This window comes from Mchenga conophoros, linkage group LG13 (genome assembly GCF_057382185.1).
Source record: "Mchenga conophoros isolate Kocher_MC1m ecotype Shallow Benthic linkage group LG13, M_conophoros_male_GT1.1, whole genome shotgun sequence".
Taxonomy (NCBI): Eukaryota; Metazoa; Chordata; class Actinopteri; order Cichliformes; family Cichlidae; genus Mchenga; species Mchenga conophoros.
In genome coordinates, this window is record NC_140538.1 from 8,225,412 (window position 1) to 8,245,775 (window position 20,364).

Sequence of the window (20,364 nt, forward strand, 5' to 3'; positions counted from 1 at the left end):
AAAAAAAATAAAATAAAAGTTGAAATAAATAAATAAAACGGGTTTTATGGGACGAATTCAAAGATGAAGAAGAGAATGTATGTCATTTGAACACACCGGATGAGCACCCTTCCCTTCCTCCTTTCGGCCGGGTTGGTGTGTCTTCCTTCCGGCTTTGCCGAAGAAAGTTGAGGGAGGTTCAGCAGCAACTGGGCTTTTACATAATGGACAGCCAGGGAAGGAAAGTGGTGGTCTGCGACAATGGGACCGGGGTAAGCTTACCGTTTTAGCTCGGCGTGTTACCAGCTCGAGTCTTGCTCTAAAAGGAGCCGTTATGTCGACTGATTTGCTGAAACAGGAAGTGGGTCTGTCACCGTCCAAGCTAGCTAGCGTTAACTGGGTGTGTAGCTAGCCAGTTAGCCTGCTAATTTTCATTCATCCAGTCCTGATGCGGAAACGGCCCGCGGATTGGATGGAAATGCACGGATAAAATTTAATTAAAATCTCTAGTTGTATTGCTCCCTCCTGCATAACTCCCTTAATTAATAGTTAACGTCCTAGGTGCAACCACCGGTTAGTAAGCTAACCGAGCTAGCCTTTCTAGTTAGCTTTTAACAGCTGGCTGTCTGGTTTCTGCTGTCTGGCAGCTACGTCAGTCATTTCAGCGATTTGTTCGGCAAACCACACGGAATTTGCAGATTCATTCTTTCCATGCTGTAGTCGGGGTTTGCTTTCCAAGGACCGGAGCTACATGTTTTTTCACTCAGTGTCGGCTAGGTGTAATGCTAGCTAGGCCGTGTCAGGTGAATTGAGGAACCACCTTTACGTTTTCTCATTCCGCAGCTTACACTAACTTCGCTCATTAAAAATTTAACCCAAGCATCCATTAGTAAGGAGTCCGGAAAGACCTCAGCAGGTGTATTTCTGCACGTATCTTTGGATCTGCACGTCGGCTGTGTGTTTACATGTACTTATTGATTAAAATTGGGGGCTAAACACTCGGAAGTTATGGGTGTGTAAAATGAAACATTGCGAAAGAGCCCCCACCACAAAGGAAAGTAACCACCATCCAAAAAGCTGCTCATATTTGCACTACATCAGAAACATTTTTGTGGTCTTTTCGTCCCCAATAGTAATTATCAACATGAATGATATACTGCTGTATTTCCTTATAGCTGTACTCGCTCTTAATAAAATACTCAGCTTGTGCGCCATCAAGCATTTAATATAAACTTTACTGAGCTTTGTTTATGCTTCTAAATTGCTTATTGCACACACACAGGTAGCACTGTTTCTTTTGGGGTGTGCAGGCTTCCTTGTCTAAACGTCAGCAGTCAAAGAGGATGTTGGCTCAGCATGTTACTGACTAATAAGGCTCTTTTGAGTTGTGAGTCTTTCAAGAGCTTTCTGTGAAACAGAGGGAAAAAACAGCCCTGTGTCAGAGTTGAACTGAGAAGTCAAGAGGAAGTGAGACGAGTCTGAACCACAGCCGTATATGTCACGAGCAGATTTGTTAAGAGCGTTGTTGCATGCTTTTTCACAGTCCAATGCAAATGCGTTTTCTTTTCTTTTCTTTTTCCCATGCAGAAAAAAGTTTAGACTATTTATTGTTTAGTTTACTCTTGATAGTCTTTCAATGAATTTTACCATAACGGTTTCCAAATTGCATGTTTGCATCCCTTGTTACTTGGTTACATTTTGTGCTGTGTATTGATGCAAAAAATGTTTTTATAGTTGGTTCAAAGCAAATTAAACTGGTGCAAAAAAAGGGTGTGTAGAATCAGAAAACAGCCAAATATTTTAATTAGAGCTAAAACAACTTCCTGTAACGGTATTTGCGGCTGATATTTTAGAGGTAATCGTACACCAGTGCACCCCTGATGCTATCTTTTCCTGGTCTTTGGTTATCTGAGCTCGTGCAACTATTCTAGCTGAGCGCAAAGAACAGCAAATTGTCTATATCTCCATTTGGTGTAAATGATAGTCTTTGTAGCTCTCACAAAATTGATTTTTACAAATGGTTCTAATAATATTTTATTTGTTGGTAATAACACAGAGGGGTTTTCATTGTATAAATGTGAAAATCACAGATGCAGAATATTAATGTTAAATATCTTTGTTTGTTTTTTGCATTAAAAAGGAAATTAGTTTTAGTTAAATTAGTTTTTTTTTAGTTAATTAATGCAGGAACTGACCACATTTAGACATGCAGTACATGAAACGTGCATCGTCATCAAACATGCTCATTCTGAATGGTAATTGGGGTCTTTGTTATCAATAGGATGATAGTAATGTTTTCAAGCTCTGTTCTAGAATTGATCTTATCAGTATTTTCTAATCACTTCCTCTGTGCTCTGGTTTTCTTTCCTTTTTGTCTCTCTATTGTAGTTTGTCAAGTGCGGCTATGCAGGCTCCAACTTCCCAGAGCACATCTTCCCTGCACTTGTTGGGAGACCCATCATTCGCTCTACAGCCAAAGTGGGAAACATTGAGATCAAGGTACAGACTGTTCCTGCTTATGCATTTTTTCCCCCTCAAGGAAATGGGTCATCGGACAAAAATATAAGTTGAAAACAGGAGAGAAAAAAAATCAAGATGTGAAATATACATTACAGAATAAAGTCAGTCTCTTATATAAGCACAGTGTCAAAGTAATAGACAGTCAAGATAGACTGTTGTAAGAGTTGGCACCCTAATGAATTTCTGAAAAATGCTTTGAACACCAGCCCACATCAAAACTAGCAGGTCCTTTTATTTTAGCAGGCAAGACAGCAGCGGTGTAAATGTCTTGACAGCTTCACATTATTTTGGCATGGTGCCTATCTCTACCTTTCTCCTTGTCCTTTCCACTTTTGTTTGTTCATTTTTTTTATATATATCTGCCTCCTCTTCCTCCATGTTTTGTTCCTCTCCTGGTGAAGTAGAATGTCCAGAAAATGGTAAGTTTAGGTTGGTGTGTGCTTCTGATTCTTGCTTGCTATAGAGAGCTGAGTCATATAATGAAATTAAAAATTAAGCCTCTTGTTTGATTGAGTTTTTCTTTTGTTTTGTCCAGTGTGTTTCATGAATTTATTTTTTCATCACTCATTCTGATCACATTTTTGTACATCCTCATTACCTTTTGATTTTGGGTCCTAAGCTGGGTATTGCTGGCTGGTAAGGCCAATCCACAGCAGTTTTTTTTTTTCTCCAGGCTGAGAGTGTTAGCAGAAATAGCTGCAGTGAATCATAGGCCAGCTGTTATCGATGGAGTGCTAAAAGAGATTTTGGACCGGTTCCACTGTCAAAGTCTCTGATCTCCTGCTGCATCCTGACAGCTACCCTCCCACCAATCCTGAAGCACTTTTCAGTTGAAAACAACTTAAAATGTCACCCAGAGCAATGTGTGCCAAAGATTAGATTTTTCTGTATCTGTATGTATCATATGTATCTATTTTCCCAGCCATTTTGAAGCAGTCAGCATATTTTAATTGATTAATGTCCAATATGAAAAATAATTATTCTTTATTCTAAGTATAGAGGAAGTGCCCATACTTGAGGATGCATGGCAGACAGCTGTGGTGGAGATGGAAACACATCTGTTTTTCTTTCCTTTTTTCCCCCCTTCTTTCTTTCTTTTTTCTTTAATGACACCACATGGAGGCGATGCCTGTGACTGGTACTCATTAATGCCAAAGAGCACAGGATGAACCCATAAAATGGCTGCCTTCAGTAGGCTTTTGATGTCTCCAAGTGGAACGTGAGATGCTTGACTGTGTGGCTAACACTGAGCTCTAACCCAACAGTTGTTTACATTTTGCCGGGGTGCCTTGCATGCAGATAGTTGAATGTGGCTTAAACGAGTGGTGTACTGTAGCTAAAGGAAAGTGTTTCCAGGTGTATATGCATGGAAAATGATGCCTTGTTGTGCATGGTGGGTAATTGCGTTTTAAGTCAAAGTGCTACATGAATGCTTTTGTTGTCACATGACAGAAGTTTTCAGGTGGCAAGTAGGCAAATGAGATGACTGAGTTTAATTTCCAGACCGAGGCTATATACTCATCCTTTTGCTCAGTGACTCTGATTGTTCCACAGTGGGCTCCACAATCCTGAGGGCTCTGCTGCACTATTTTTAAATATTTATCTCTGTTAAATTTCCTGCAGGACCTGATGGTGGGGGATGAGGCTAGTGAGCTGCGCTCCATGCTCGAGGTCAATTATCCAATGGAGAACGGCATTGTCAGGAACTGGGATGACATGAAGCACTTGTGGGACTACACCTTTGGCCCAGAGAAGCTCAACATCGACTCCCGCAACTGCAAGATTCTGCTGACCGAGCCCCCCATGAACCCCACTAAGAACCGTGAGAAAATCATCGAGGTAACATTAAAATTGTCATTATCAGAGGCAGCATCTTGCAGTCTTTCGGGGGGAAATTGATTTTTAAAGCATAGCAGAAGTTGCAGTTTGGTTAATCCTCCGTGAAATGACTTCATTGTGTGCTACTTCTGCATTACGCTACAGAAATAATTTTGCACCCACGTTGCCTGCTGTAGTGTGTCAAGTTTCTCAACAGTTGTACTTCCTGTCCTCTACCACAGGTGATGTTTGAGACCTACCAGTTTGCAGGAGTCTACATTGCTATTCAGGCTGTGCTGACACTGTATGCCCAAGGTAGAGGCCTTTACATACATGTTTAGTCAAAACGGACACTAACCTTTTTCTGTTTCATAACACAGCTTTCATGTCACAGACATTTTAGACTTGTTCTTCTGCTTCCTTAAACTGCCTCATCTAGAAATTAATTTTAGCCCTAAAGTGCAATTATAGGCCCTTCAAGCGGACAGTTATAAAACGTATTGTACTATTTTCTTGATTACTATTTACGTCATTAAACTTAGAAACAAGACCGCTGTTAAAGTTAGTTGTGGAAGTTTTTGTGTAGCAGTATTTAGCTACCACACAAACACTTCTTGGTCAAAATGTTTGTTCTTACAGACTAACACAATCATATTTGTGCCAAAACATTTATCAGTACTTCTGACATCAGCTGATATGTTGTGCAAACACAGCTTTGCGTGAGGTCTGTCTAGTATTCTACTATTTTTATCAGATTTTTTTTTTTTAAAATAAGCAATTACCTACTTATAACTGCTCAGTAGCAGTTATAAGTAGGTAACTGTTACATTAGCTGTGTTATTGCAGCAGTTTTTGTGTGTGTGTGTTTACCCAGCCAGCAGTAATCAGCAGCTGCAAGCACACTCTGGATAAAATTCTCCTTGCTTGATAGAATTGCAGGTTATTAACTGTAGAGTGTGTTTGTGTTTCAGGCCTTCTCACTGGTGTGGTGGTGGACTCAGGTGATGGTGTCACGCACATTTGTCCTGTGTATGAGGGCTTCAGTCTGCCCCACCTGACAAGACGTCTGGACATCGCAGGCAGGGACATCACCCGCTACCTCATCAAGGTATCCAGTTTGAATAATGTCATCAAAGTGTTTCTACGTGAGGTGGAGATTTGGCAAAATATTCTTAGATTAATCTTTAAATAGCAGGTTCTGTGAGAACTCCATTCTAACATCCGACTTCCAAAATGTGCTGCTGAATGCACAAGTTTGAATATGTTTTGCAGCGTATAAAAATATGTCACAGTTTAGTCTTTTTTTGTGTGTGAAGTCTTGCATATGTCATCAGATTCTTTGTTTGCAACTTAATGGGAAGATCTTAATTTAGAAAAGCTCCTCCAGTGCAACTTGATATATTAGGAGATTACATTAAGTGAGCCAAAGAGTCTCATTTTATTCTGCTTTTCCTTCCCTATTCCCTGACCTCTTTCTCATTCTCCATGTGCAGTTGTTACTGTTGAGGGGTTATGCCTTCAACCACTCTGCAGACTTTGAGACGGTGCGCATGATGAAGGAGAAGCTGTGCTATGTAGGCTACAACATCGAACAGGAGCAGAAGTTGGCGCTCGAGACCACCGTGCTGGTGGAATCATACACGGTAGACACTCGCATGTTTATTCTTAACAGTAATAAGTCACTGACAAATGCAGTTACATTTGGTGTGACATTGTGAGAGAACTGATCCACATGTTTGATGTTAATCCCAAGCTGGTCGGTACAGTTGCCTTATGAACGCCAATAAAAGATTTTAGGGTGTGCCGTTTTGGAAAGTGTTATCAAAACACTGCAGCTTGCATAAAAAGGGCGTTAAAAATGATTGGTGCCCTCACATGGGCATTGTGTGCATTAGTCACTCAAGAAGCCGAGCTTTATATAACAAAAATGCAGTAAAATAACAATAACAAAAATCTACATACATTAATAGTCATTAACTCAAGTATACGAGTCAGCAGCTCTGTGCATTGAATCTTTTTAAATTTTTATTCCAATTTTGGCTCTCAGTGAGTCATATCACTTTCATTTATCCAGCAAATTTAAACAACAAGACTTCGACTCCACTCCCAAAAACACACAACCCGTGAAAACAAACACTAAAATTACAAATTGCAATGATGATAATAAACAAATGAATAAAATCTGGTTCTGTTTTGTAGTGGTTAACACATTTGTCTAACGCACAAAAGGTCTCCAGTTCAAGACTCAGAAGAGGCAAAAATTGCTGGGAGGGTGTCCGGGGTAAAAGTCTGTGCCAAATCAAATATGCAGATATATCCTGTCATGACACCTTGTGAATAAGGGAGCAGTCAAAAGAAGCTTTAAATAAAAACTAAATATTAAAAAAAATTGTAATTTTTTTTTTTCATCAAAAAACAAGTTTAAATCCATAATTTTTCCAAACCTTGAGTATTATATTTATTAAATAATTGTCACGGTAACCAAGCAGCCCTACCCATCACAGGTACCAATGTGCAAAAACCGATTGAAATTCTGAAATGTATATTTTTGGCATGTTAAACATCTATTTTATTTAGGTTGAATGTTTTTACAAGTCAGCAAATTTCCAGCCCTGAGGGGTTGCACGTTTTTTTTGTTTTGTTTGTTTTGTTTACTTTTTTCCTTTAAAATGAGTTCTTTTTACGCACTCCACATGTGCACAAGTTTCATATTTCTGCCTAAAATAGCACCGGTGCAGACAGAATCCCTCCCAAAGGATTTGTTATTCAAAAGTGGCAGTATTTTGAAATAATCAAAACTAATGGGGTAACTAAATCTGTTTCAGCACTGAGCTAAGTAGACTACCACATGCCCACTGTTGGTGCAGTTGGCAGCTTTGGTACAGGACCATGCTACTGACTAACAGTTTTCTCTGAGACTCAGACATATGGGGGTGCAGTGCTCCTCCGTCAGGCTTGCTTTTCTTTCCGAGGTCCATTTCCCTGCAGAGAGAACCACAGAATCCAAACGTTAGTCCTGGTGTCTGTGTTACTGCACGCCTTTCCGAGCACATGTTGTGTCTCAGTGCGCTCTGACCATGTGTGTTTGGGTTAGTGTAGGCGACTGTGTGCGTGTAGGTGAATAGGTGCGTGAACATGTATGTGTAAGTATGGTTTTGTGTGCCGAAACAAGGAGGGCAATGTACCTGTGGCCGAAAGGTCCTGAATTGCGCGTTACATCATTTCCTGTGCAGCCACTTTGCGGCAGTGGCTAGGCTCTGTTTCCTCCCACTGCCCTTGGCTGAATGAAGCCTTTTTATAGTCACATGCATTCACTATAGTCAGTTTGAGGCCAGCACTCTCCGTGCTCTAACTTGCTGTACAGTGTCACCAGTCTGGTAGGATTTTCTTTTCTTTTGAGAAGTTAAACCTTCCTTTCAGTTTAAATCATGATTCTCACTGTAGAGTTTCACACCCTTGGGCACTCTTGTACATTAAATCTTACCTCTTCATTAGTGTCATATATTTTTTTTTTTTCTCCCCCTCTTTGCTTTTTTTTTTTTCTCATCCTCCCACACAACTCCAGCTGCCAGATGGCCGTGTGATCAAGGTGGGAGGAGAGCGGTTTGAGGCCCCTGAGGCTCTGTTCCAGCCCCACCTCATCAACGTGGAGGGCGTTGGAGTGGCCGAGCTACTCTTCAACACCATCCAAGCAGCTGACATAGACACCAGGTGAGGCCAACAAAAGGGCACATGTATACTCCACTATCAATAAAAAGCTTTCCTGAGGGTGACTCAGTGTTTCCACAGCATTAGGAAGTTTCAGCAGAGGCAGACGTTTTGGCAAGCAATAGATAGATGGATGGATGTCAAATGGCAATGTCAGCTGATCACAGCTTTCGCTTAAGCAATGGAGGCTTTTAGACTTAAAACTAAATATTTTGTGAAGTCTAGAGTTCAGTATGGAAAGTTTGAAAATTGATCATGAGTCTTTAAAAGAATGGAACAAGGGGAAAAATGTAAACACTTGCAAGTCAACTAAGTATGACTGATCCTTTGCTGCTTAAGTTCAATAATTTATTTTTACTCTCTTGAAGTCACTGAAGATCTGTTTGGAAAGTACATTTTCCAGCATTTGCTGACTTAAAATGAGTAAATGTGCCTTTTCCTGCTTTCACCCTTTTCTGCCTTCCTGTCATCAGGCCTGAGTTCTACAAGCACATCGTTCTCTCAGGCGGATCTACCATGTACCCCGGCCTGCCATCTCGGCTGGAGAGGGAGCTCAAGCAGCTGTACCTGGAGCGTGTGCTCAAGGGAGATGTGGACAAGCTTTCGGTGAGAAACCAGCCCTCTCCTATAAAGTGACATGTAGTACTGACTGTGAGCAAAAACTGCTCAAATATGATTCACAGTATGATTGTCACTTTGAAAAACTGGGACATTGATTTTAGCTCATTAGATCTATCCAGTGTGATTTTTAAAGAGTGCTCTAGTTATAGAAAGGAACATAGAAGTCTGCATCTGGCCTCTGGTTTGAAGTAAAACATTTCCCCTGATTCTCACATTTTGTTAAAGATCTTCAGTACGGCTTTTCCCACATGTTAGAGAGCATTGAAGTGCCAGAATGAAGCACAGGGAACATGTTTCTCAAGGATGTAAATGACATCTCGCTGTGTTTTCACACACCTTGAACTTAAACCGCATGCAGCTATCATGTCTGAACCTTGCCCGTTTCAAGCACAAGACTGGCTTTATGAATTTTTTAGTGCAGTGTAGACAAACTACCACAAGGTAGTGCCAGAGGCCAGACACTCCTTTAATTTAAACAAGCGTGCAGTTAACTTCATAGTGACAAATATTTGTTTTGGTAAAATATTTCTACCTTTTCATGTCGGTATCCCAAAGACACAGATGATTTTAAACAGAAGTATTTTATAAACAAAGCTCAGCAGATGACTCATAGGTTTAAAGAACACATCATTATGTGCTTTACTTTTCTGCCTGCAACTGCAATCGACCCCAATTTTCCCAGATTGTCTCATTTTTTTTTTTTTTTTTTTTTTTTTTTTTGGAATTGAAGTCTGCAAAGTTAGTGTGGGAATCCAATGATAGGTTTTTTTCCCCTTTATGAAAACTCTTCAGAACTAAAAAGATGCTGATGAGTTTTTGCTAGAAAGAAACTGCTTTGTTGAATGTCAGTTTTAACTCTAGCGTTAACTAAACCACAGTCAGTCTTGCTAGCACTTGTTTTCCTGCTAGAATATGGCAAATACACCACCTCCTTGTGTAGCTTGCACCTTTACAAGTTTGTTAGTACGTTTAGACAGCCAGTCCCGTGAGCAACAAACAGAAGCAGCATCCTTTGCCCTATTTGGTGAAAATATGAGTGTTTAAACATGCCACACAGAAGTAGATTGTGCTGAAGGAGATGTTTGTGTTATCATTTTTCTGTGCTGAAAACACAAATTGGACTGCCTGTGAATCTGACCACAGCTGTCATGAGGTCGCTTTAAAGCAGCATTGGTCTGTGTTTTTGATTATCAATTGATCAGATGACTCTGTAATTTGCAAGGTCTCAGTTGTCGTGATAAAACCACAGAGTTATCAGCTCACGCTGTGATTCCTGCTGGGTCTTAAAGCAGCATTTTACTGCCTGTCACCTGATTGTTTTGGTCTTATGATAGAAAGTTTATTGTTTTCACGTCTGTCTCTGAGCTCTCAGTCGCATCGATTCCATGCAGGCAGCTTTCTTCCTATATTTCCCTCAGGAGCTGGAAAACTCCTGAGACAAATGCAGATAACAGGATCCATTTTATTAGACTAAAAGCTTAGCATTTGTTGGTCGGACCAGTCAGCTTCTTGTGGCAGCTGTGTGTTTTAGCTGCAGTAAAAGTCTACGTGTTGTAGTGGTGTACAGTCTCCAGGTTATTCTTTGTTTGTGCTCTCTCTGTAGCCATGTAGCCTTGTTTTGAATTCTTTAATCCATATACCAAATAAGAAATGTAAAAACACGAACAAGGTAGTAAAATGTTTCTATAATTAATAATGGTGTTGTTTAATGTCTTTCTACAGTTTCACACTAACATTTCCATGACAACAGTGACCTCCTTCAGTCATAGATGTTGCCGTTTCAGTTATTCACTACTTCTTTATTTTTGTTAAAACAAGGTTGATATGTTGTAGATTTGTGGTTGGTGCAGGAGTAGAAACCATCATTTCACAGTGTAGCTCATAGTAAATCTACTTTAGATGATTATAACATTATGGCTCATAATCAAATCCCTATGGAGAATATAAATGGGATTTTCAGTTCCTGAACCTCACTGTCGTGTTCTGTTAATACCCACATTAGCCTGTGATAGACAGAGGCCTCATCCAGTCACCTGTCAAGAGCCTTTAAATGAAGAGCCTCCCAGTTACAGGCACTGTAAATTTGACTGGTCACATACTGGCTCCAAATGTTTCCTAATGTCTCATAGGTCATAACAGTTTTTGCTCATTTAAAAAAAAAAAATCGACCTCAGTTATTAATCACATGTATGTATGTGATGGACTACAGAGGTGCCCTGCAAGCTAGCGCTTCAAATTCACGTTACTGTTATTTGTTAACAGTAAACTTGCGAGTGAACACGGGTTGATTTTCCAATTTTCAATTTATTCTTGTGGTTTTTTGCAAGCGGAAGCTCCTCGGAAGGTTTAAACACACTTAAATGTGTTTTATATTTTAAATGTCACAAAAAAAACATGTTAGTTACACCTGGCTAAACCAAGCTGTCCAATCCTACTATGGCGCAGTTCTCAAGTTTGCTGTTGGTTTAGACTGTAAAAAATTGAATTCAGCATGTTTTCGATAGAAGCTCCTTCAAACATTTGGTGTTTGTTTTGTTTTTGTTTTGTTTTTTTTTTAATTTATTTGAAAAAATCCCGCTAGGTCTTGAGGAAAGTCTTGGCCTGTTTAACACTTTTCTGGCCGAGGTGCATGTGAGAGTGCAGTTATCCACCACCATGCTGGTCATGTATTAGCTGGTCCTTATCCTGCCAGTTGTCCAGTACAGAGGCCCTGTCAGATATCAGATCACGCCAGTGTGCAAAAAGCTCAACTAATATTTAAGTGCATTTAATGCTAGCAAGAGGACATCGTGTGTCCTGCCTCCTGTAGTCTCTAACTTAAGCAGCTCCTGTTGTCTGAACCACATGAAATATTTTCTGTAGCTCAACTCCAGTTGTTCTTTCTCAATGTTAAAAAGTGGACAACTGTGGAAATCAGCAAAAAATGCTTGTATTTCTTTTCTTTTCTTTTCTTTTCGTTCTTTTTTTTTTTTTTTTTTTTTTTTTTTTTTTTGCTTGCTTGCCTTGCCGGCTGTCTGGAGGCGGTGTATGTGTATAAACTTAACATGAGGCTGCTTCGACAGCGGACTGTGGTTAAACTATTTTTATTAAGAGAGCTCACGCCATCTGAAGCCAAGGAGCTCATTGTGTCAAGAGTTGGGTAGCCATGAATTCATAGGAAGAACTGATAGTTAAGTAAAAAGTATTATCATAATTATACCTAATTATCTTAATTATCTTCTGATCTTAAGCTTGTATCAAGTTAGTTTCTATCTGATTTAGACCACTCGAATTTTGATATAAATCTCCTTGACATTGATTAGAAAAACATGTAGACTTTTGGGAACTTTGAGCAGTATTGGCAACTCATCATTCTCCTCTGTGTTTCTTTTCCTGTAGAAATTTAAGATCCGGATTGAGGATCCTCCCAGGCGAAAGCACATGGTGTTCCTGGGTGGAGCCGTGCTGGCCGACATCATGAAGGACAAGGACAACTTCTGGCTGACCCGGGAGGAGTACCAGGAGAAAGGAGTCCGTGTGCTGGAAAAACTTGGAGTGACCGTCAGATAAAGCACTGGACGGACAGAACACCCACACGACACACACACACACACACACATGAATATACACACAAACACACACATACACGACATGCACACACATTTCCACCCCTTGCCCACATCGCAGAGTATATATCTATTTATCCCTGTTCCTCTCTGTTTCGGCCGTTGATTCCCTTCAAACACCGCAGGGAATCCAGCCATCACCTTCCCGCTCTCTCCTCTCTCTCTCCACTCTGCCTCTCTGCCTCTCTCTATTCTCTCCTGGTTTGGGATTGGTTCACACTTTTCCTCGCAAGCCCCAAGAAACCAATTCCATCTTTGCAGATTTCCACTGATTCTTGCTGAGTGCTGGTGGGAGAAGGTTAAGAGCTGTCAATGCAGCATATTTACCTGCAGATTAGGCTTGTTGTGAATTAACACTTGTCGGGTAAACCGACCAGCCTCAGCAGAAAGCTTAGTTTCCTCCCTTGTTAAACCTGTAGAGGAGATAAAATGATGCAAAGTTTCTAAGCAACTCGTAAGCGTCTGTAACGTCACAATCAGGGTCCACCACAAACAGCCACGGGCCGCTTTGAGCATCTTTTCCGGGTGAGCAAGAACTGATCACATTTTTATGTCGGTTTTTATAAATGATATCATGACTTTTCTTTTCTGGGAGAGGGATTACTTTGTTTTTGCTTTTTTTCCTTTTTTGTTGGATGTATGAGTTTGATTTCCATCTTTAAATTTGACTCTTTTCTTTTTCATTGACTTTTGTTGCTGTGCACTGCTACCATTGTAAATGGAGTGTATTGTAGTAACAGAAGGTCCTCCATGTGTTTTGTTTTCTTATTTTATGAAGAATTAATGGTTGATTTATAAAGGGACAAATACACAAACTAAAAGCCCCTGAGCTTGACATCGAGTGTGTGACGGTACTTTAGGGGTTCGTTGGTGGTGACACAGTGATGGGGTGTGGGGAGGGTTAGTATTTTTTTTTTCCTCGTCAGACAGCTTGGCCTCTGCCTCCTCTCTGGTTATAAATCAGAAGTTGAACGAATGGGTGTGAGCAGTTATAGCAATATTTCAAACTGTATCGACGCTATAGTACCTCACTCATCGTGTTCCTCCAGATCCACCAAAGCAGTGGCAGGTTTTAGGATGAGATCTGTTTAAATTTGGACACCTGGAGCATCGCAAAGCTGGGAAATTAAAACAGTATATTATACGGCTTATTTAAGTTCTCCAGACTTTCATTCCCAACGGTCGACTTAATGATTACTGGAGGCACTTCTATTTTGATTACGATAAATGTGTATATTTTTTTTCTCCTCTTTCCATGAACGTCTATCCAGTGCCAAGTGCAGTTAATGTTAACTGGATCTCATGTTTTAATGTCTTTCTTTTTGTCACAGTTTTTTGTTTTTACTTTCCTGTGTTGTTCATAGCATAACTGCCTAACGCTGATTTAAATAAAGAAAAGTGATTTATAAGGATGTTTGTGTGACAGGTTCCTTCTTTTTTTCTTTTTTTGGCACATGAAGCTTCTGTTTCACAAATTTATGGCTCGGAATAAGAAATCCTGACCATTGATTTGTAAATATTTATCTTTTGAAGTCTATATTTGCGAGTAGGGGGCAGATTAAATGGGTTGATTAAGTACAATGACAGGAGAAGGGTGTAGGTGGCCGAGGCTCATCCACAGAAGAGGACGAGACCTCTGCTCACAGACCCGAAGGAGGAAGAGGAAATGGAACAGCGGCAGAGGACTGGCGCCACCAGAGGAAGAGGCTCTCTTTCCGTGCCTGAAATAAAGATCGCACCCAGACTCTTCCGGCCTTGTTCCATTTTAATCCCTCGACTCTTGCCACTTCCCTCTTAACCCTGAACTATTACCTCAGGAGCGCCGTTTGAAATTTCCTCCCCATCAGAGCACAAAGGGCATCACGTAAGGATGTTTGCAAAAGTAGTGGAGCATTTCATTGTGGGTTTTTTTTTTTTTTTTTTTTTTTTTAATTTATTTTCTGTCACTTCAGAATATGTATTCGCTATGAAATGAGTTAAAAATCCGCCACATGAAAACATGAACTTTACACATTTTAAATGGTGCACTCAAGGTCCCCCAAACAGCTTCTGAATAAACGTTGTTTAGCAATTTAAGACTAATAAAAAAATTCTTCTTTAATACTTGTTTTCCTATAGTTTTGCTGCCCAAACATTCTCTCTAAACTCTCTCTTCAAAGCATTATCCACAGGGTGGGAGTAGAGAGACATTTCCTCTCAGCAGCCTTTATCTCATGTTCAGGCAATCAAAAAAGTATGCTGAAGCAACTATCTCTTCGAACTTTACATCTGTAACGTCTCTGTTCAGTTTGAGTGAATCAAGCAGTTTTCGACCTGATGCAAAAACAGAACAGGTTAAAATGCTACAAAGGTAATACTCCCCGAGTTAACTGTTGAACGAAATCTTTGTGGTAAGGAAGGAAAAACGTTAAATCCTGCCTATTTTTGGGCATGGGACCACGGCCACCCATTCCTGTAAACTGCACTGGGAAGTGAGCGCCGGTGCTCATGCACCCAGAGAGGGGCCATGCTGACCCCATTACACGAGCAGATATCTTAAATGCTTGCACATGTGGACGGCGATGCTGTTTGCAGCCGTTGAGCTGCTTAGCAGGCCCCCAAAAGCCCTCAGGGACCTTCTTTCTCTTCTCTTTTCTCTTTCCCTCCCCCTCCCCTCACTTGCTCCATCATTATCGCCCACATGCTTTTCCAGAGACATCCTGAGTGAAACAGCTCGACGTCCTCGATGGCTATCACATGTTCCTCCTGTGGAGGGAGGCAGCTCCCCTGGAAGACATGTTGAGGAGAATAAGACAGGCTGTACTAGCCTCAGTTTTTCTTTGTGCTTTCTTTCATCAAATATGTTGCAAAACTTTTTAGAAGTTTCAAAGTCATAGGGAAAAACTTGTGGCTTTGACATTTTTTTGAATCCTCTGGGTCTCCTCGTGAAATCACCCTTTCTCTTTTCATGAAAAGTGATTTATAACGATGTTTGTGTGTTAGGTTCCTTACATCAAACTTCTTCTGTTAGCTATTACCTCACTAAGTTCTACCACGATTTAAAACTGTTTAGGGACTTCATATAACCCTATATTGAATTTTTCAGTATATTTGATCTACATTTAAGCAATTTCTTTCAGATGCTGGAAGATGGACCTAATAATATAAATCATTGTTCTCTAAATCTTTCTCTATCTTCTTGGACTTGCACTGCAGCAGGAATTGAGGCCAGTTTTTTTACACAAACCCCACCCACCTCAAAAAAGAAACAGAAATACAGGTCTTATTTTTGAAGGGTTCACCAGAGGATAAATCCTACTGACTTTGGAGATTTCTTGTATTATTATTGGAATTGGTGGCTGTGGTCCCATGCCCAAAGATAGGCAGGATTTAACTTTTTTCTCCTTACCACAAATATTTTGTTCAACAGTTACCTTTGCAGCATGTTAACACGTCCTGTTTCTGCATCAGGTCTAAAACTGAACAGAGATGTTACGGATTTAAAAGTTGAAGATACAGTTGCTTCAGCATACTTTTTTGATTGCCTGAAGTTGAGATAAAACTGCTAAGGGGACACGTCTCTCTACTTAGGGTCATTGTAGTGTCACTGTTGTTTTGGAGCACACTGGGGAGACCACGGCCATTGGGGAGGGCTGTTGCAATGAGGGGCTGTGCTTCATGTGCAATGATTCCTAGGTGGGTGGTACATGTCAAAGTAAAAACCACATGGATAAACTTTTAAGCATACCACTGAATTCTAAACCTCCAGGTGATTTTAACACTGCTGATTTCTGTATGAACAAATGAAAAAAATATATAACTTTACAAACTTATCAGTAATGGCATAACTGATGTGTGCTTACAGTTACAATAACGTATCTCCTACTTTTACTGATGGGTTGAGTATAACAGTTTGTATAGTCAGTATATTGTAATTAGCTAACTGTTTCAGTTGTTCATAGCTAATCGTTTCATGAGTAAAAACAGGACGTCAACCACCTTGCCACTAGGAAAAAATCAATGGCTGCCCAGTGACTGAATTATTTTGCTGTCTGAGACTGTTTTAGAAGTAGTTTCCATGAAGATCTGGTTGCTCAGAGGTTGACTGTGCAACATCCTTATCCTTTGGGGGACCACTTCTGATTGCGAGTGCAGTTGCTTGCTTGCCTGTCTCGAAACAACTGGAGTCTGTCCCAGAGTTAGCACTCTCAGACAGATCGGTCAATGATCGATCTTTTTTTATAAAAGTAGACAGACTGCCAGCATATTGCAATCGGTGAGTTAGTCTGCACTGCAATAGGACACTTGACTCAACTGGTTATGAGCTGGTTACATTCCAATATCAACAGAAGATTGTTGTGGGATCGTCAAGGAAAGACTAAAATAAAGCTGTAGACTTCTTTTTTAAAAATCGTTTTCTCTCATTTTATTGGAGGCGGAAGGTAAGACACACATTTCACTTTTCTCACAAACCTGGCCACCCTTCAGTATCTACAAAGTACTTCCTGTTCCTTCTTGAAAAGCAAGAACTACATCCATTGTACATGTTAGAAACAGTTATTTAAAAAAAATAGAAATAAAAATGTACAACATACACTTGATATATATAATATAATTTTTTGCTCTTTTTTACAGAGGTAAAAATACTAAGCATAAAAAATGGGTCTAATTCAATACAGGGAGTTGTTTCTTAAATTTTTCAATTTAAATACACAAGGAGATAATGAGGATGCGTTCAGGCACTTGTAAATGGCTCTGCATGTGAGAACACCAAACAAGATGGAGGTAAAAGATGACACACATACGCACACTCTTTCCAATCTGATTGGCCCCTGCCCCTGATCGATCAATTACAGCATCTGAATCTACTCAGAAGGTGTCCATATGTCATAGCATATTCAGCTGATCCCAGTAGCTTTGGATCAAGGAGCAGAAAAGGATGAGCAGATCTGGAATATACGCCAACACGCAAACACACACACCAACAACATACAAACTGGTACACAGGACAGGATGTATGACAAAGATACCACTGGGGAAGGAAAAAGGACATCCTCAGGCATTCTGTAGTTCGACTACAGTAAGTGACATTTCCTTGGCAAAACAATCAGGGATGGATGTTTGTTTCCAGAATTTCACGTTTTTCAGACTCCTGATCTTTTCCGATGGGATCCTGCTGATGTCCTGCGTCTCTTTATTTTTAAAAATCTCATTGTGTTTGCGTTCTGATCCTCAATGCTGCCATCACCCAGGCTTAGATGAATCATCTAGCACCGGAGTGGTTGTACTTTTAGTGTTGCACTCTTATTGTGAGGGCGTGATGGGCCAGCTGCAGCATCACAAACCACGACAACTGAACTGACTATAACGTTTTTTGTTCTTTTTGAAATGTAGTCATGCCATATTCAAGCATGACTTTACTCTCTTTGTGCTTAGGATGATACAACAGATCTGGGATTGAAGGGAACGAGTGCTGCTGTAGGACTGAGAAGAACAGCACATACATGTGTCACATGTGGTTTCAGCAAGTTAATCTCTGGATTAAAACACCACATTCTGCGCTTAAGGGAATAGTTTGACATTATGGATTCAACTTAGACCCTCTGATGGATGGTTTCTGGTGCCTTCTAAGACAGCCAGACAGGCCATTTCTACTGCTTCCAGTGTTTACGCAAAGCTAAGCTAACCACATCCCGCATCTAGGTTACATTTTTATTTATCACACAGACGCTATTGCACGTCTTATCTGTGTGTGCTTCCTAAAATGTCAAACTTTTCTTTACAATTTTATAAATCAGACTCGTCACATTGCTGAACTGACATACATAGTGGAAAAAACACAAACCCAAAAACCCACAAGTCCCATGTTTTAAAAAGTCAGCATTAATGTTTTACCTTTATTCATTTTTTTTGGGAGTGATTTTGGATGTTTTCAATAGAGTTGTACGAGTTTTGGCATTTGCTTTTGCACATAAATGACAGGCGGGGGAGAGGTGATTGTACTTCGCTGGCAAACTAAAATCCATAGTTTACATGCTCTTTTTTTAAAAGAGTTTCTTTTTTATTACAAAAATAGATTAAATGGAGTTTCAAAGAACATGTGGTGAGACTTGATTGAGCCATAACCAAGCTCACACTTTTCGCTATAGCAGACATCTTAAAAGAGACGAGTGAGACTCCACATTTTAAGGCATATGGGCACCAATTTAAACGGTATCGGATTGATTTTTCAGTCCTTGATGTAACACAGACCGCTGGCTAAGGTTCTGCAAAGAACAAGAAAGAAAAAAAAAAAAAAAAAAAATCACACTACTCCAAGTGCACTGTAAGTAAAAATGAGCCAAAATCTGACTGGAATAAGACTCAGTGGGTTCCCGGTTCAGGCGATTTTAGGCACTGTTTGAAATAATGTTTGAAAGGAGCAGGGGCGGATGCTAGCGTGACTTGAGGCACCGTCTCATTCAGTGAATGAATCATAGCCCAGCACCCTTTTGATGGTGGATCAATTTAAGAGAGAAAAATAAATAGGATGAAAGCTTGAATCTTTGGGATATTAGACGAAGATTAAGATGAGTACCACGTTTGCCTCGGTGAACAAAGAAGACGTTGATGGTGGAGAGCTATGTAGACTATATACATGAGCTTTACTATAAGCTGCAGTACAGACAACAAAAGGCCTAGGCGCACAAGCATGCACATATACCATCAACGCACACACACGCGCACACTAACACACATGCGCAAAGAGATGTAGTGTTTGATGTCTCGTGTTGCTGGAGTTGAGCTGAGCGGGCCTGATATTGGAATAGAGTATAAACAAAATGGCCACGCGTACATCAAAGGAGAGAATGAAAAACAGGACAAAGAAACAATTCAAGTTCTTTGACGCCGAGTCAGTGTACAAATATAACAATATAAAGTACCTGCATATGTGATACATGACATATAGGTCAGCTATAAAAAAAAAAAAAAAAGGCCCCCTGAAAAAGAGTGCTCTCTCACTAGAAACAGAGCAAATGGCCACGTGGAGAGCTGAGAGAACTGTCTGCCGTAAGGGGGAGCTTATCTTCCCAGGCCGTTCAGAAAATGCACCAGCAGTTTTTTTCTTTTTTGGCTTATTTCAGTGTCTGGAATTTGTAGAGAAACCCAGAGAAAACAAGGCAAGAGAGTAAGCAGCCATGACCACTTGTCCCTTCTGTTCGTTTCCCCATCCTTCCCTTTCCCTGTCCTTGCATTGGGTTTAGGTTTGAGTCGTGTCCCTCTGAGGTTTCAAAGCACGGCCGCTCAGCTCAGGGCCTTGTGTCGACCTCCGCAGCAGCCGCATGCAAGCCCTACCTGGTGGCAAGCGTGGAGAGGTGGGTAGAGGCAGAGGCAGGGCGCCACCAAAGACAAACCAAACAGGGCTAACCAGCGCGTGCCCAGACAGCCTCCCCCGCTACCCTCGCCCCCGTCACAGGAGCAGGCGTCTGAGTAGTCCCCCTCTGGGTCAGACATGCAGTGGTAGAGCATGGTGTCTGCCAGCCACATGCAGCTGACCCGTCGGATGCACATGCGCACCGGGTCTGGAGCATCCTGGCACCTACCTCTCCGGTTGCTGGAGAGGTAAAAAGCCTCACCGCAGTGCTCACACTGAGCACGCTCCATTCTGTCATCCTTCTGCCCCTTCCCACCATTGGTGGATGAAGAGGAGCTCGGGAGTAGGGAGCGAGGCTGACTGGACACCACAGACGGGAACTGCTGGCGATACGAGACGTTTTGGCCCTTACTGTTTAAGGGTCCAAGGGAGGGATCAGAGTCTGAGGGCGACAGGGCCGGTGCCAGCGGGTACGTGTAGTCGTGCTTCTGCGCCTCTGTCTTGTCAAAGTGGACATTGGGCTCAGGGTCGTCCATGTTGATGAATTTGTCACGCACTGTTGTGTGGCGGTAGTCCTCGTAGCCGGTGAGCCAGGAGCGATCTGAGTGGCGTCCACGATGACGCTCGGCGGGCCGCTCCCAGCTGCGCTCCCGAGGGTTGATGCGGACGATTTCCTCGTCCTCGAAGGTGACATGGCGGGGAATCCGAGACAATGGCTAAACAACAGAGAGAGTATATAACATAAACAACACTGGCAGTAATTCACTCATAAAATATATG

The 20,364-nt window shown here is 41.1% G+C and overlaps 2 protein-coding genes across 3 annotated transcripts in view; one reads left to right on the top strand and one right to left on the bottom strand.

Annotated features, from left to right (window-relative positions):
- Positions 1-94: 94 nt before the first annotated feature.
- actr2b (actin related protein 2b) lies at positions 95-13,663 on the top strand. The gene is made up of 9 exons (XM_085296260.1): positions 95-251; positions 2,368-2,478; positions 4,123-4,338; positions 4,560-4,632; positions 5,289-5,425; positions 5,811-5,960; positions 7,883-8,028; positions 8,499-8,631; positions 12,025-13,663. Exons 1-9 carry the CDS (start codon positions 204-206, stop codon positions 12,193-12,195), a joined length of 1,185 nt encoding a protein of 394 aa, XP_085152386.1. The 5' UTR covers positions 95-203; the 3' UTR covers positions 12,196-13,663.
- LOC146560796 (sprouty-related, EVH1 domain-containing protein 2-like) overlaps positions 7,202-20,364 on the bottom strand; it is a 36,287-nt gene continuing 23,124 nt past the window's right edge. The window contains exons 6-7 of one of the 2 annotated variants that reach the window (XM_085296259.1): positions 19,814-20,300; positions 7,202-7,299 (exon numbers count right to left, since the gene is read on the bottom strand). In XM_085296259.1, the coding sequence (XP_085152385.1) occupies positions 7,217-7,299; positions 19,814-20,300 (570 nt within the window). In that variant the 3' untranslated portion in view covers positions 7,202-7,216. Of the gene's footprint in view, positions 7,300-16,638; positions 20,301-20,364 lie in introns of those variants that run through there. The other variant, XM_085296258.1, reaches the window with a different exon arrangement.